Source organism: Botrytis deweyae (assembly GCF_014898535.1).
Source record: "Botrytis deweyae strain B1 chromosome Unknown BDEW_008, whole genome shotgun sequence".
Taxonomy (NCBI): domain Eukaryota; kingdom Fungi; phylum Ascomycota; class Leotiomycetes; order Helotiales; family Sclerotiniaceae; genus Botrytis; species Botrytis deweyae.
This window is the reverse complement of record NW_024066215.1, coordinates 1,552,862-1,569,388: the sequence shown is the minus strand read 5'-3', so window position 1 is coordinate 1,569,388 and position 16,527 is coordinate 1,552,862. Positions and strand designations below refer to the sequence as shown.

Genomic DNA, 16,527 nt, shown 5'->3' with positions numbered 1-16,527 from the left:
ATATATATAAAATGCCTAATAAGTACCTAGCTAATGAATTGTAAAATGATAAGTGATACATGATTGACTTGCATATCTAGCTAAATTGGTACGATAGCTTACCTATTTAGTATTGTCGAGTACTGTCGAAATGTTCAACAGTCTTGTGTGTTTAGACAAGGCATTGGAGACTATGAATTAATTCACACATACTTCTAATAGACATTGGGATGGAGTAATACAATCAATTAACTTGACTTTAATCATATTGAGCATCAATTTTGTTAAGTGTTTTTAGTACACAGAACCCCTCTTCGGACCCAGAATCATTTCAACCATCTTCAAAGCCATCCCAGACCCAATTCGTTCAAACATAACCCTTTCTGGCACCCTAATCCCTATCGTTAGAATCTCTCTGTGTATATTGAAGTTAGGAATGCGTACCTGGAAGAAGAATCGAACAATAAAGACTTGTAGCGCAGCCATGCACATCATCATCAAGCTTTCAATAACACTAAAGTTGAAAATCCTCCTCTCAGTACTTCTCACTGTGCTAAAGTTGCGGTTTTCTCTTGTGCGGAAGTATTTTTGGTTTCTTGTAATGGTAGAGAGCTGGCCTGAGAGCTTAAAGATAGATTCTTCCAATGCGGACGTTTGTTCGGGAGTTGTGCCTTGTTTCGAGGGTATCGAAGCTCGAGGTTCGTTCTCAACCTATAGCAGTAATGGACATGTCAGTGATAGTTTCTGGATTCGCAATTCGCGGAGTGTAAACGTACAGCGATTTCGAAGTCGACAAACTTTTCTGCGAAAGTACTCATTTGATTGTTGAAGCAAAACCTGTATTCTCCGACCTCTGTGGCAGTGAAGACGAAATCGCCTTGTCGCTCTTTCTCTTCCTTCATGATAACTCTTTCGTTTGGGCCTACAACCTCATAATCCACATCAAAAGATCCTCCAGCTTGAACCTATATAATATAAAATGTCAGAGATGTTCATCTAAATATCAGAGGCCAGGCGCATCGTACAGCGAAGTAAAAGGCTATTTTGGCACCTTGTTTGTCGACGTTGGAGTAAAAGCATGCCTTTTCATTGGCGCTAAGCTTGTATGTAAGGGCAGTGGCAGACACAAGAGGAGAAATGCATGCCAAAAGGCTACACCAGATCAAAGACGGCTTCATGATTTAATATTGTGTAGTTGCAAAAGTAATAGACCCTTGACATTGACGCGCTTTTGGACATATGTTGCTATCTGTCAGTCGGATAATCCTCGGGCGCAGTGAATCTAGCGAGTAATTCCTCCTTTCCTCCAAACCAGGGGTTACAGGTGGCCTGTGTAATTCTTTACTCTACTATCAATATCAATCTCAATCACTACCGCTCACCATTTTATAATCATAAGGTTATGTCATGTGAGGCATCGTAGTAAACAATTTCGCGCTTGTTATTTAGGTTACAAAGTGGCTAACATCATACTAGAAGGATATCTGCATCATAGTTACCATTGGTCTTCCCATCGTCCTCGATCATTGATCGCTAGGAATGAAGTTTTCTGGTGACCTATTATGTTGTTTAGAAGAAATCGACTTCGCTACCATGCCCGTCGTCTACATCATCGCGTTGTCTCTATCAAAGACCGTGCCTATTTTCCCGCCAACCAATAGCGCCATGCAGAAAACCTCTCATAAGCAATGCCAAAATCTACTTCAAGAACAAGTCTCCCATGCCAGTCCTTGTGTTTCGTACCTTATCAACGTGATCTAATCCGAGTTGGTCGTCATCATCCCCAAGCATATCCCATAATGTATCGTCTACGAGATGTTTAGTTAGGGCAGATAAAATTTGTCATAGGTGATAACTCACCATCATTCAAGTATATAGGTTTGGTGTAAGAGCTCCTCTTGACAATGGCAAATTTGACCTTCTCAAGGTTTTTGCCTTTTATACCAGTCCGCTTCTCCAGTCGCTTCTTAGTGTCGGAAAATATTTCATCCTGGAGCTGTCAGTTGTAGACCTCAAGAATAAGAAAACGGCGACTTACTTGGAAGATGAGAAATTTGAACGGAATTGAGTGCGCTTTGGTTGGATCACTGTGGAAGTGAAAGGCATGAATATACTGACTGCCATTCGGTTGCGCAAGCTCTTCTTCCGGTATTCGCTCTAGTATAATCGAAATGTAATCAGTGAGATCCTTGATTGGATGACCACGGGAAAGTTCTCTGTGAATTTTGTTGCTGTGTGTTTCATATACTCGGATAGGTCCACCCTTTTCTTCGTCTTCTAATCGTGCTTTCTTAATCACCGAGGATACTATATCATCCACAGTTCCAGTTTTAGGCACCAGTATATCCAGTGGTTCCTGCGATCAATTAATACCCTTCCCGAATTTACATCAATAAATTAGACAGGCTTACTTCTTTTGTGACACCTTCGCTGATCCAGCTAACCTTCATAGGTTTCTTGGTATCCAATTCCGCGAGACTGATATCAAGGACTTCGAAAAATAAAGCATCTGACCTAATAGTGGTGCCAGCAAACGACGCGTAACTACTGCTGACCATGTTGACCAAAGTATGATTCGACGTGCGTCTGATCGCCGTTTTGGGATTACCTGTATTCAAAGCAATAGTCCAAAATCTGATATGAGTCGGTTCCACATCCAGCTTCTCTCCAACCTTGGCAGCTACCTGATCATAAGTGTGCTTCGCACTTAATACCAGAGTGAATGATTCGCAATTGTCTATATTAAATTCTTTGCTTCCTCTGGTTGGATGGCAATGGAAAGTAATGAGTCTTCGATGACGGAGGAAGTCGTAGTATAGTCGCGCATCATCTATGATGTCAGATGATTTGAGAGGCTGCTGGCGAGGATTTAAGCCATTGGAAACCATGGTAGTGGTATCCGAGCCACTGCTGCAGTTAGCGTCATTCTACTTTCTCAAATGTTCAATCAAGGAACTCACTCGCTTCCACCACTTCCTTCCAAAGCTCTCTGGAAACAAACGATATCGCCATCTTGGAGTTCTGCTGCCTTGAGTGATTGTTTCGCTTTCATAGGTTCGATCATGTCCGGTTTTATCTCCTATGCGATGTCAGAAAATACGAAAAATTGTAAAAAAGCACCAATCATACCTCGTAGAGCTTCAATCTAGTGTCCTCTGGCCAATTCATACGTTTCAAGATGAACGGGGCCAATTCTTCAACTTTACTCTGGCTACTGATATAAATGTGACCGCATCCAACTAAAGACTGGGTATCAACATTGAACCATTTGAGAAATATGACAATTTCATCAGATCTACTTGGAGACGACCCTTCCTTCACTAACGGATGAGCTGGCCACACCGCATCACCGTTAGAATCAACTGTTTCGGCTGTTTCGGCCCAAAGCCTCAGCTCTTGTGTCTTACTACCAGCTAATTTCAGGTGAGCTTCTTCAATGGTTTGATCGTAGTCCAGAACAGGCGTATCAGGTCTTGTTGTCTTGTTTTGACGATTGACCATGAACCAGACTCGTAGTCTTCTCGGATCAGTTCCAGTATCCTTACCAATCACTTTGATGAGCTCTCTTATAGTACACTTCTTGAGGAGTTTATAGGATTTAGCAGCCGCAGGATCTTCGTCATGACTTCGGTCAAACACTGTAAGATCATGTCCACCATGGGCTGCGTAGGTCTCCTGGGTAATCACCCTAACAGTAAGGTACAAGTGCTGTTCTTCTCGTTCCCTCCGTCGTGCTTCTTTGAAAGCGGCCTCCTCTTCAAGTTTTCTTTCTAAAAATGGTATTAGTTTAGTTCCAGGCCGGCTAGAATGTAACAACTTACGGAGATGAGCTGGCGTATCGGCGTTCGTTACGGGGAGCAATACCTCATCGAGTCTTGCCTCGCGAATGTAGACAAGCATGTATGCGCTGTTATGTCGTATGATAGGTTTTTGTGTCGCATCATAAACTTGACCATTCAAAAGGGGCATCTCTCCTCCGTAATTATCCTCCAAAACTTCTCGCATTGTGGCTTTTGTTACTTTATCATCATCATATTTGTAGAACCACCCATCCTTTTCGGGCTTGATGAATGCATAATAATGTCCTGCATTGAGGTCGCCGCTGTGTACAAGGACCCCATGCAGCTTATAAATCCAAGATTCGGATCTATCTGCGTCATCTGATAGATATGGTGCGGCATCAAAAGTATCTGGAAATTCGTAACGATCATTGACCTTCATCATGGAATCTCGCTCAATATCATATTCGAATCTCTTGAGCTGCAAATGAAGAACTTCGGGAAACGATTCAAAGATGACACCTTTCTTCGCATCTTGAAGTTTGTGGGTTTCGCCTGCGAAGTATTGGTTGTCGCCATCCATTGTCTCGACTTGAATATAATCCCGGAAACTCGCTTCAATGTCCTTGTTACCGCTAACATTCAATTGAACGTCCCAAAAATCTTCTACTCGGCGAGATTCGTAGTCAACATTGATGCAAGAGATATAGGTTCGCACTTTTCCGCAAAACAATTTAGGGAGAACATTTTCAGCTTCAGTCCCCTTCATTCTCTTTTCCATAACCTCCATCAGTTTCCTAGAAAGCTCTTGAACATCTTGCTGTTCAAAAATCTGTTTTGTGTCCCAGCCAAAAGACTTGGTGAGTTCGTTGGTACTCACAGCTGCAGAAGATGACTGCAGCTGATAAAAGAGGCGTTGTAAAGTATATGCGCTGTTTGTGGTGGTGTCCTCGTCTTGTGTTGGGATTTGATATACTGCCTGCACATTGTGTTAATTTTTGACCCTCCAGGTAGCTAGTTGCCAATACATACCTTCCGGAAGGCATTAGTAAAATATAGAGACTGAATGAGCGAATTCAAATAACATGTTGCTCCCTGATTTTTTAAGCCGACAAACCCAGTTTCTTTCTTCGAATCATAGTTGTTGAAGTTATGCCATAACACGCCTGTTTCGTCCTCGACTATTTTTACATATGCCGTCATATTTGCTTCTCCGCTCTCAACCAACGGCCTTGGGGGGTTGGATCCAGGCCATACATGAGCATGAAGCTTGCGGGTTTCAACGAATCGAGTAAAGCCCCAGTCCCCTTCCTCTTTGGTAAATCGATGATGCGCAGTGTGGTAAGTGTAAAGAGTTGGATCATTCGGATTCCATAGAACGAGACCGAATTGCAAACAGCATACAAAGTCGTCCGGAGGCCCGTCTTCAAATCCGTGCTCCAGGTAGAAGGACACATTATCGCTATTATTTCCGTATGGGAACATTAGAATACGCCTAATCTCATCAGCACTCATTGCGCACAAGTTTGGTATATTCCAGGTGGTTACCATGGGTATCCTCCAGCATGAAAGATTGGGCCATGTTCTCTCTTTTGGAGCCCTTGCCAATTTTTAATTTCCCAAGTATGATGAACCGTCTCTATGATCGGGGGCTGTTGATCCAGCGGTGGCAATACCAGCTCTGCTATAGCTTCATCTGTTGTGCACATGTTAGCTCAGTATCCTGACCCTCCATGGTTGGTTTCTTGTACAATCATCAGCAGGCGTTGGCCTAGGTTCATCCGGATCTATGATGGCGATGTCATCCTTCTCATTATCCGATGGCTCGACATACTCGTCCGGATCAACAATCATATTCTCGGGTGATTGTATGTCTGCATCGATAGACTGTTTGCAAGAGATTGAATCAGTACGAGGGTCAGGTACCATGTTGGCGCAAGCAGTACTTGCTACATAAAAGTAGGTATGGGATGTTGGAATCATGCGAGGGGTGGAAGTGGGGAATGCTCAGAATCTTTGCTTACAGGATCCATGGTCGCGGTCGACAAAAGGTACAACCAGCTTCTAAACTTTTCCAACGACCTTCTCCGAAGTAGAATAACAAAACCAATGGAAAAGAAACAAAGATAGAAGGAGGGGGGAAGGTAGGAAAGAGGTGGGGGTAGGTGCTGAGCAGAGCAAAAGAGAGGAGAGGATGGTAAATTCAAATCAAGCGATGGTATCTCGAAATATTGCTGCAAAATTGTACACTTTGGATAGACTTTTGATAGAGTCTCGATAGTGAATTGGTGTGATGGAAGATTGAAGGGTTTGAAGTAGTAGTGGGAGCTAGGTGTTGTTTAAATCCTAGTAAGTGTAGTGAGCGTAGTGTAGTGTAGTGTAGTGTGTGGTATTGTATTGTATTGAATTGTATTGTAGGGAAGTGTAGAGTACTGTAGCATAAGTGTAGTGTATGTACTTCGTAGGGCAATCATGAGTTCCTTCCTTCGTTCGGTGTTGTTCTTACCTGGCTTCGATAGCGGGAGATTGTAGTATTCTAATAATTCCCAAGTACTCTTTGTACTAGGTAGGTAGGTGAATCGGTGATATAATAATTTAGTCACCTCTCTGGTAGGTAGGTAGTTCCAACTTTCTTCCGAATCCGAATTGTGATGCACGCTTGGAGTGGGTTCATTCACGGTGGAGTGGGTTAGCCAGTACGATTTACGATGTGCACCGTACGGGACGGGATTATTTGATTGATGGATGTGAATGAGAGAATCGCTTGGGTGCAGGTGGTCACAATGAAGTGTGGCGTAAATGCTAATGACGTTTTGCTGATGATGGTTACTCGTAATGATGTTAATGATGGCGAGGTAGGTAGGAAAGAGCAGGAGGGCGTGCTTGTTTGGAATAAGTTGGATACGGCATCATGAGATATTAGGTAGCCGGAGGTACTTGATACTCGATTACTCCAGACAGTATCTACTACGTGCTATTTGCTGCTACTTATACTATTCCCTACTGATATTTGCGTGCTTGTTTCATGAGCAACTTATTTTATCTCTAGACATCGACATCGAGACATTCAGACATTCGGACATCTAGACATCTAGACATCCCAGCCAGCCATCCAGCCATTCAGACATAAGATATTGCGACCTTTTAACCATACCGTCCTCGAGAATCAACATCAAAGTAGTGAGTGTAGTGAGTGTAGTGAGTGTAGTGAGTGTAGTGAGTGTAGTGAGTGTAGTGAGTGTAGTGAGTGTAGTGAGTGTAGTGAGGGATTCATATGTACCTAGTATGTATTACCATACCAAGATTCTTGTAGCAAAGTTCTATCAAATGATTCACTCTGCCCCCCAAAAATACAAGCAAAAATAACGACTGGCTTAAACATCGAAGCTCCAGCAGTGTATAACCTTGGAATACTTAAAAATAAGTACCCAAGCTCCAAATGATGAACATTCGCTCGAGCTCAAAGTTAGAACAGCCCTGATGGGTTTCTTTTATCAACAGCCTAACTGAGACAAGGCTGAGTACTAGGTTGGTATGTAGGTAGATAGGATAGGTAGATAGGTACTCTGGCGGTAGATCGGTAGGTCCGCCTTGTAACAATTCTGAGGTATGCACATGATACTCAAGAAGGCAAAGATATTCATAATATTATCTATCTGTCAATATGTCAAATGCAATAAGATGAATTAATCTGATTGCGAATTTGGTCATATGTTGAATAGCCGGTGGCCCCCTCATGAATGCCATTGAACTCGAATCCATCCTTTACTCAATCAGCAGAACCTAAGAACTTTCATCACAAACCCATGGCCACAAAGTCAAAGTACTTACAGAAAAATGATTTGGATGGCGAATCGTACAAAAGAAAACAATTAAATATGATAATTGTTGCTCTCTTCTCAGATGAAGAGGCAATGCATGCTGCGTATGTATCGAGTGTCTATGTAGAGGCGACAAATGTTTACACGACTCAAACTATATCATAGTCATTATATTATATTATAGTTTCTTTGCTATATATGGTATCAGATGAAGCTTATAAACTTCGATGAGCAACTACAAAGCAATGGATATATTGAACGCCCCAATTTAAAACGAATAGTTCCTCCCCAGAACATTAACCACCCATGACATTACATCCTCTCGAATTAGACCATAGATCGTGCCGTTAATTTGATCTTTCTAGGCGGATTTCGAGGCTTCTCCCTCGGAATATTTGACTGTGAGACCACTCTTCAGTTCTTCCCCCTTTCCTCCGTACTCCTTTGGTAACTTTTCAGCAACATGAGAAATCTCACTGCCAAGATTGGATCCGTAGCTGAGCGGATGGAACTTTTTGATTGTATCGGCGCTCAAAAAGATTTTCATTGCCGCGAAAACCCAACCCATCACCAAGGGAACGTTAACAAAGAACTTCTCCTTCAAAAGCTCAGGATACGCCATGCTGAATGTTTGGATGGTCTCTTTGGATGCAGCACGGATACTGGGGTCCATTCGTAGAAAACTGACATTGAGATAGTCGTGGACTTGGATCATGCGATATGGATCGGGGCCGTTTTCAGGTATCTTCTCCGTTGCTGAGGCAAGATCTAATTCCTTAATGGATAATTCCATAAGTGCTGCTCTCCATTTAAGAAATCTAAGTCATAGAATCAGTACTATATCGACCCACATCTAACGTGTTACTCACTCAGGAACGTCACTGAACGTCTTCTTAACATTTTTGACTGCCCCATAGATGTTCCAAGTGATAACTTCTTTGCCGCCGTCGCTGGTATTATAAGACGTTACATATCCCAGATTACCGAACTTGACCTTGTCGAACTCGGTACTTTCCAAGAGCTTCTGTGGTTGCATGGTCTTTCGCCATTTCAAAGCCTCAATCAATTGAGCCTTGGCTTTAGGAACGTCTTTTGTGTTTGCTCGCAAGAATTTCTCGAGAACTATACTTGTTTGAACGTGAGTTTCCGATGGATCAAGTACAATGCCCCACATCTCATTGTATTCAGCTGCCTTGAGGATTGCCGGCAATTCTGAATAGAATTTTGACAATGGCGAGCCATCATGTGTCTTGGTAGTCTTGTCGAATGAGACTGAGTGTTGAGAGGTTGAAGCTGCTTTCTCCACATCAGCATCTTTGGTAGCTTCTAGTTTAGCGGCTGCTTCCGCGTCGGCTTCTTTGACAGATTCTAGCTTGACGGCTGCTTCCTGGGGTTGTTCCGTAGTGGGCTCCGCGGCTACTGATTCAGTTGTTGATGGCTCTGCGATTGTAGGTTTTGGTTCTTCGGGCGTGATTTGTGGAATTGGAGTTGAGTCATCGATCTTGACTGGTGGTGATTCCGTTGTTGTAGGCTTTGGATCTTGCTCAATTGTAGATTTCGATTCCTCCACCGTTGTAGATTTTGGTTCCACCACTTCCTCTGGGACATCGGCCTTTGCTTGGTTATTATTGGGTTCCGCACTCATCTTCGCGGTCGTTATTCGACAATGGACTGTTTGTACAGATCAGAAAGTATCTCCTTCACAAGCTCAGAGCCGCGATTTTATTTCTGTTTGATTTTATTAATCTTGGGCAGGGGACGATTGATTGACATAGTAATTTAAAATCTTTTGATGAACGCAATTCTACTTTCCCTCCCCTCCCCTCTGCTCTAATTATTTTATTTTATAAATCCCGACTCGCCGACGCTAAACGGTCCAGCCCAGCCAAGAGCCAAGCACCGATTAGTAGCATTGAATTTCATTGAATTTGACTGCCCTCGAGCTGCCCTCGAGAGTTGGAGCTGACCCAAATCAATTGTGCCAAACGCTTTCGAAGCCTCGAGGGGCAAAATCGAGGGCCAAAATCCCAAGCCAGCCCAGCCAGCCCAGCCCAGCCTTCTCTTCTTCTTTATCTACCAAGCACGTGGGTGTACGAGCACCTAGGAAGTGGATGAGTAAGTGAGGCTGTGTTTGGATACATGGAAAAGAAACAACCACAACTCAATTTGCCCAAGACTCCAGCTCAAAGAGATACTCGGTAACAAGTCACAACTTTGTATACGACTTTGGTCCACCCACCAACCTCTTCATTAATTTCTTTTTTTTCTTCAATTCAAGTTGTCCAACAAATGATGACGCTTGATTTGAAGGTCCATGTGGAATTTTGCTATACAGTGTATCATCTTCTTTCTAGAACTAATCGAATCCTTGTTTATAGGTCCATTGGTCCCTGTCATATATCCAAATGTACAAACGATAATGAGGTGGCTGGAAATGTATATACATACATACTTATCTCCTGCAGCCTCATATATCCATATACCCACACGAGTAGGTGCATGAAACGGTTGATTTTCCATATTCACTTCCATTTAAGGGTACTCACCGATACATTTGTCACATCTTTCTTTGAAAATATTCTGGACACAGGTATCTGGAGCTCTTCTCGACAATCGAACTTCGGCCTTCAAGAAGATCACTGATCTCGGCCGTTGTACGACATTCAGTTGACTTTCTGCGACTTGCCTTCTCGCCTTTAATATCTTCTACTTGAAGATGTTTCCCAAACTTCTTCTCACCGCTACAACGGCATTGTTGTCTGCTAAATCAACCTTTGCTCAGACTTACAGTTCTTGTAACCCATTATTCACAAGTCGGTGGCTTGCTTCGTTTCCTTATCTTGTTGAAGCTTTGCTGACCTCACACTAGCTGGCTGTCCTGCGAATACTGCCCTGGGAAAATCTATCGATGTCGACTTCACTTCAGGATCAGTTAATTCCTTTACTGGCTCTGGCGATATTTCATACAACTCCAATGGCGCTTCCTTCACGGTATCCAAATCAGGCGATGCACCAACACTCTCTAGTATCTTCTATATCATGTTTGGAAAGGTGCAAATCACAATGAAGGCAGCCCCTGGCGCGGGTATTGTTAGCACACTAGTTTTACAATCCGACGACCTAGATGAGATTGATATGGAATGGCTTGGAGCGGATGATACTGAAGTACAAACCAACTATTTCGGTAAAGGCAAAGTTACAGACTACAATCGCGGAGCTTTCAATCCAGCGGCGAACAACCAAGGCGAATTCATTACCTACACTATTGAGTGGACTTCAGAGCAGGTCGTTTGGTCCGTAGGTTCTACTGTAGTAAGAGTCCTTACACCCGCCACGGCCGATACCGATCAATACCCACAATCGCCAATGCAAATCAAGTTTGGGGCCTGGTCAGGAGGAGATTCATCGAATGCGCCAGGGACAATTTCTTGGGCGCGTGGTCCAACCGATTACTCCAATGGTCCATTCTCTATGGTCGTTCAGTCAATTGACGTGAGTGATTATTCCACTGGTACTCAATACAAATATGGAGATCAATCTGGAGACTGGACATCAATCGAAGCTGTCGGGGGATCGGTTAACGGTAATGTGCCAGCATCGGCTTCATCGATTCAAACTGCTGGCGCTGCTGCTGTTACATCTAGCTCCCCAACTATCCCCGCTGGTATCAACAATGGTAATTCGGCCACTCGAACTGGATATCCTTGGGTTGCTGGAACGCAAACTGTATCGGAGGTAACATGGAGCACTGGGCCAAGCATTCCTTCAGGTTGGGAAATTTCTTCTGAGGGGAAAATTGTCCCTGTAAGTGCTTCACCAATAAGTACGTGTCAACCTATCCCCAATATCTTTTACCTTTCCCACATGCTGACTTTGTGTTTAGACATCAACAGGATTAACCCCCTCCTTTTATGTGGACCCTTCACCTTCTTTTTCTTCGCCGCTATCAGGAGATGGCCTTGAAACGATCACGGGCTGGGACTCTAGAGGTTTCGCTGTAACAAGCACAATTTTTGTAGGATGCAGTACGGCAAAAAGCTATGATCAGCAAGGGTTTCTGGTGACTGGAATAGCGGCATGTACGACTGGGGCTGACCAAGGAGGCCTCGGGACAAATGCTGCCGGTGCTATTGGCGGAAAAGTCAGGAGCACAAATAAAGCCGGAAATGTCCATAAAGCTTTGCCTACAGTCTTGGGGATAGTGGCGGCTGCCGTTGGGGGGTTGTGGATTTGAGGAAATTCGATGTGCGATATGGGTTAGGCAGGTTGGATTGGAAATAGGAACGGAGTTTAATGAGACATGAAAAATTTATGGGATTGGCCATTCGAAGCTCAAGGAAATGGAGCTTGGAGCGCAAGTTTCCTCGAAGGAAAAAGCGGCTATGCGAATACACATACAAGGAAATGAGCTAATGATGGATGATGGGCAAGAGTTCTAAGATTAATGATAATGATAAAGATGCCTGATACATGGTTCCGTACATATTTGATTCTACTTTGGAACAAAGTCAAAGAACGTGAGATTTTAAAGTCTACATCTGGGCTCGGTTTGGTAAGTCTGGCGTAATGTGAGGGAGTTTTGAGCGAGAAGTATTTTGCATGAATCTGAGGGAGAATTTCAGGCAAATTTCTTCCTCTTGCAGTGACGCATAGGAACAAGTGAGGACATGGGAAGAGAAACGGGGAATGGAATGCGGGATCGAAACCTTTTGTCCTGTAGGATGGGGGTGGGGAGGTTTAGGGGAGAGGAAGTGAGGGGTGGAAATAAGCGAGAGGGTGTATGCGAATGGTTAGTTGAGAAGTAGGTAGTGAAGGTGTGATGCGAAATGGCTAGAACATGAGTGAAAATAGAAGAGTGAATGCTTATTTGGTATTTCTATACATAGGATCTTCTAATCTCTTTCTCTGTGTAAGTATCAAGCTCTTCTTCTCCATGTGTTGCGATAATACATGTTTAGCGTGTCTTGTCATGTAAAAGAATATACACTCCAATATACCTTCAAGGTGTACTCTTTCGATATGTGTTTTCAGCGTGGCCTGGGTTGTAACAATAAGTGCGTATATGCGTTCCATATTTCATGTTCCAAGGTCATATAACCAAGACTCAGGTCTAAATATCAGTAGTAGCAAGTATTCGACCTGTCCTCGAGCGGGTTAGTGAAAAAGACAACATGTATCACAAGTTGCCGATTTCATTTACTTTTGATTTCCTACCGACATCATGCTGCATCTTCATCTGGATCGGAGCTTATCCCTTCATTATTATCTTGAGCGTCGGCGATTTTGATAAAGAGTTTGTAACTACCGTGGAGTCTTTCGTTATTGGGAGCTTTGGGCCATAATTGACTTTTGTGGAAACCTCCTCCCACCCAGTGTTATGCTGTGCCACTCAATATAAATCCCAACAGACAAGTATGTGAAACAGATGCACCCGCGCTGGACACGTTCGGTGTAACAATCCCAAAGTTACTCGAGTCCCCCGCAGTCATATCTAATGGTTGTAGCAAGTGCCCTAGATAGTCCGATGGTAACTGTTGAGTATCTGCACTGCTACCTCCCGTGAGTAATCTAAGCCCGAGTCTCCAATGATTTTGTTGCACATCTAATTCTTGTACGGCTACACTAATACCTAGTGCTTACACCCCACTTTTATACGTTGGCTCAGCTCGAGGCCAGCGGAACAATGCTTCGTGGTACTTTAGCGGCCTTGTGCCAATGCATGCTCATTGGATATTGAGTGCATTACACACGAAACGTTACAGTACATGGTATAGTCACAGATAACGGGCAGACCTCCAAGGTTTCTTGGGTCCCAGAAGAAGAAGGTGATTGAGCTGTGCTCAAGTGCCAATCACGAAATAATATCCAACAACATTCAATCTTCATATAACGATATGTTTCTTAATTCTTACCTGTACTCTACTCATTCGAATTTCAAGTATGAATAGGATATCGAAGGGCTTGAGACGGCGGTACCATGGTAAAAATGTTAGACAAGAGGAAATCTCTACCAATGATGAAGAAAACAACAAGGCGGGATGAAGACAGAAAGAAGCATGTATGATCAATGCATAGTAAAGCAAATATATGACTATTAACTCTTCAACACAGGTAGCACTCTAAATTCAAAACTATTTGCTTTTACAGTAAAAGCATTCGTAAAGAGTTCACGAATATCGAAGCATACGACAAAAGCTTGGAGGCAAGGGTACCAGTTCATAACCAATTCAGGATCACAAGCTCTGAGAGTCCTACTTAGGAATGAACAATTGTATGGGCTGCGTTGAATACGAAAAATATGTCTGCAATGCTAACCTGCTCTTGAGACAACTTCAATGATTTACTGCAACCGTAAATTCGTGAGCAATTCCGAGAAACGAATCTAATTCTTCAAGTGTTGCGCGAAGAATTCCGCGCACTGTTGATACCTGTAGTTCATGAGATCTCATCAGTAGAGATCTTTCATGGGAATTGGGAAAGAGAAAGAAGTACGTACCCTCTGACATATTCCTTGACATTGTCTTCATTTTCAACTATCGTAGCATGTTAATCAGTAGCTCTAAATTTAGTCACAGGTCAAGAATTATAAATACTTACAGTTAGCTCTAGCTCCCATCCATCCATGATGCATCGTTGAATAAGTCTCGACGACCCCGTTCCCTGCTTCAAGAACATCTTTGTATTCTTGCACGGCTTTAGCATCCTCGCCATTTGAGGCAAGCACAATATGTGGAATTGTGATTCTCTCGGCATCCTCCTTCGTCAATCGACTAACAAATATCAGATCAATAGTTTCCCAGTATTCTAAGAAACCAAGAGAATGCGTACCTTGGATGAACTTGACCGGATACTGTCCATGGAGTCCCTTTGCGTGAAGTAGCTGCGGCAACCTACTCAAACTTTGAGAACCATGAGAACACATCGGATTAGTTGAACTGAAAATAACCTACTTTACCACCCCAGCACAGCCCCAGGCATGCCCAAGCCTTTACGCCGTCCCATTTCTTTCCACAATCGGCGACAACTTCCCCAACAAGCTTTTCCCATCTGTCAATCGCAGATATAAATTCCATAAACGCAGCTGTGGCGACTCTGGCCTCTTCGCTCGGATCCTTGAACCACTCCGCTTGAGCTTTTTTCCCATCGAAGAGATCCGGGACAATAACAACGATATTTAAGGGCTCAAGAGCAGCGGCTAATAAATCGGCACCTTGTAAAGTTTGAGGTGCGGCACCAAATACATCGTAGATGACCATAAGGGCGTTTGTGGGTTTAGATGCTCCTAGAAAGTTTGGTTGAGATTCATGGATTTTGAAGATGAAGAGGTGAAATGAGTGAGGCTATTTAGGAGTGATTGCAGTTGAAGACAGAAATCAAGCAAAACACAAACGAACAACATAATGAGCGAATAGCTAGAAAATAATTTGACCCACCTGAGACGTACACAGGTATTCCAGCAATTGTCTCCCATGCACCTTTTATTTTGTAGTCAACTTTAGTCACTGGTGGAATAGTGTCGCAGGCATTCTGTGTAGCCATATTGAGTGACTTGAGTCTGCACTCTTTGAAGCTTTAGGGCAAAGATGTAAGGGAGAAAAGTAGACGATATTTGTGATGAAGGTTGACTATTGAAATGAAGGCTTGGAATGAAGACCTCAAACAGTGATGAGGACATTATTTAGGTAGGTATGAACGTATCTGTTAAGGTTTATATATTCAATCTTCCAAAGTGGTCGGAGGATGTGAGATGGGATACCGACGGTGATAACGGGGAATTGTAATGTTAATTGCGAATTCGATGTCACGGCTTCGCTATCCCCTAGACTAACTAGTACACCCAATTTAATAACGTGTTTCTCCCCAAAAAAGCACTTTTTCGAATATCATCTAGTTGAATTTTTGAAATCGGAAAATCCAATTCAATCAATATAGTTTTAAATTGAAAAAACTTTGTATTATAATATAAATCTCAATTAATAGAATCTATAAATAAAATTTGAATAGAATTGATTAAAAATTTATAGAATTGAAGATAGTTAAATAAAATCATAATTTTTGAAATAGTTTTCAGGTTTTTGAACTTTCGAAATTCAATTTTTATTTAACTATTTTCAATTCAATGAATTTTTGATTAAAAATATTCAAATTTTATTTATTGATTCTATCAATTGAAATCTATATTATAATATAGAGTTTTTTGAATTTGAAGCTATATTAATTAAATTGAAAGCAATTAAATTATTTTAATATAGGATTCAGTAAAAAGTTAATTAGATCAAAAAAAGTCACGTTTTGAAAACACGTTATTAAATCGAGTATAGTACCGATATAGTTCGTATAATTTAGCTTATATAAATGAGCCTAATTAATTAGATTAACTTTTATAATACTTTTTATTTATTGTATTTATAAGAAAGAATCTTGATTTCGAATTTTGATTTTTTAAATATTTTAAAAGAAATTTTTTTTTAAATATAAATATATAATTAATTTTCAAGAATATTAATAATCTAATTAAATAATAAGTTTCTTTTAAGCGACGATATCGATATTATTAATTGAAATATTTGATATATATTAATTAAGTATTATAATATGATATATTAAAAGATTATTTAATAACTTTAATTTTGAAAATGAAAATTATAATATTATATCTTTATATTAAATAATTTTAATAGAAAAAACTAAATTGAATTATTAGACTCTTATTCTAAGAATCTATAATTTGAAATTTAAATCATATAAAATTATTTTACTTTTTTAAAATCAATTTCAATTTTGAAAAGACTAAATGAAGTTTTGAATTATAATCGAATTATTAAAATCTATATTTTTGATGTAAAATTATACTTTACTTATAAGTCTTACGAATTCGTATACTTACTAGTATTTTCATTTAATAAGATAATGGAAATCGGGATTATAATACTACTACGCGATTTAGA

At 41.4% G+C, this 16,527-nt stretch overlaps 5 protein-coding genes across 5 annotated transcripts; 1 reads left to right on the top strand and 4 right to left on the bottom strand.

The window, feature by feature from the left end:
- Positions 1–346: 346 nt before the first annotated feature.
- Positions 347–1,157, bottom strand: EAE98_004649 (uncharacterized protein; the record flags this gene model as incomplete). Its single annotated transcript, XM_038952269.1, has 4 exons — positions 347–370; positions 424–690; positions 756–944; positions 1,005–1,157. The coding sequence occupies 4 exons, from the start codon at positions 1,155–1,157 to the stop codon at positions 347–349; spliced, it is 633 nt and encodes a 210-aa protein (XP_038811805.1).
- Positions 1,158–1,677: 520 nt separating this feature from the next.
- Positions 1,678–5,791, bottom strand: EAE98_004648 (uncharacterized protein; the record flags this gene model as incomplete). The annotated part of the gene is made up of 11 exons (XM_038952268.1): positions 1,678–1,787; positions 1,840–1,969; positions 2,018–2,335; positions 2,391–2,886; positions 2,940–3,058; positions 3,109–3,749; positions 3,801–4,737; positions 4,791–5,253; positions 5,307–5,454; positions 5,510–5,645; positions 5,783–5,791. The coding sequence occupies 11 exons, from the start codon at positions 5,789–5,791 to the stop codon at positions 1,678–1,680; spliced, it is 3,507 nt and encodes a 1,168-aa protein (XP_038811804.1).
- Positions 5,792–7,728: 1,937 nt separating this feature from the next.
- On the bottom strand, positions 7,729–9,349 carry EAE98_004647 (uncharacterized protein). Its single transcript, XM_038952267.1, has 2 exons — positions 8,449–9,349; positions 7,729–8,397 (listed from the first exon to the last, which is right to left on the bottom strand). The coding sequence occupies exons 1-2, from the start codon at positions 9,222–9,224 to the stop codon at positions 7,941–7,943; spliced, it is 1,233 nt and encodes a 410-aa protein (XP_038811803.1). The 5' UTR covers positions 9,225–9,349; the 3' UTR covers positions 7,729–7,940.
- Positions 9,350–10,295: 946 nt separating this feature from the next.
- On the top strand, positions 10,296–11,542 carry EAE98_004646 (uncharacterized protein; the record flags this gene model as incomplete). Its single annotated transcript, XM_038952266.1, has 3 exons — positions 10,296–10,392; positions 10,449–11,402; positions 11,463–11,542. 3 exons carry the CDS (start codon positions 10,296–10,298, stop codon positions 11,540–11,542), a joined length of 1,131 nt encoding a protein of 376 aa, XP_038811802.1.
- A 2,419-nt stretch (positions 11,543–13,961) lies between these two features.
- On the bottom strand, positions 13,962–15,118 carry EAE98_004645 (uncharacterized protein; the record flags this gene model as incomplete). The annotated part of the gene is made up of 6 exons (XM_038952265.1): positions 13,962–14,007; positions 14,076–14,112; positions 14,177–14,349; positions 14,408–14,469; positions 14,530–14,861; positions 15,013–15,118. 6 exons carry the CDS (start codon positions 15,116–15,118, stop codon positions 13,962–13,964), a joined length of 756 nt encoding a protein of 251 aa, XP_038811801.1.
- Positions 15,119–16,527: the final 1,409 nt, after the last annotated feature.

What these genes read in the sequence shown, in the direction of transcription:
- EAE98_004647 (XM_038952267.1), bottom strand. Translation starts at nt 9,224, where the DNA reads ATGAGTGCGGAACCCAATAATAACCAAGCAAAGGCCGATGTCCCAGAG. An exon ending in ACGTTCAGTGACGTTCCTGA is followed by an intron (nt 8,398 to 8,448) that starts GTGAGTAACACG and finishes TCTATGACTTAG; the next exon opens with ATTTCTTAAATGGAGAGCAG.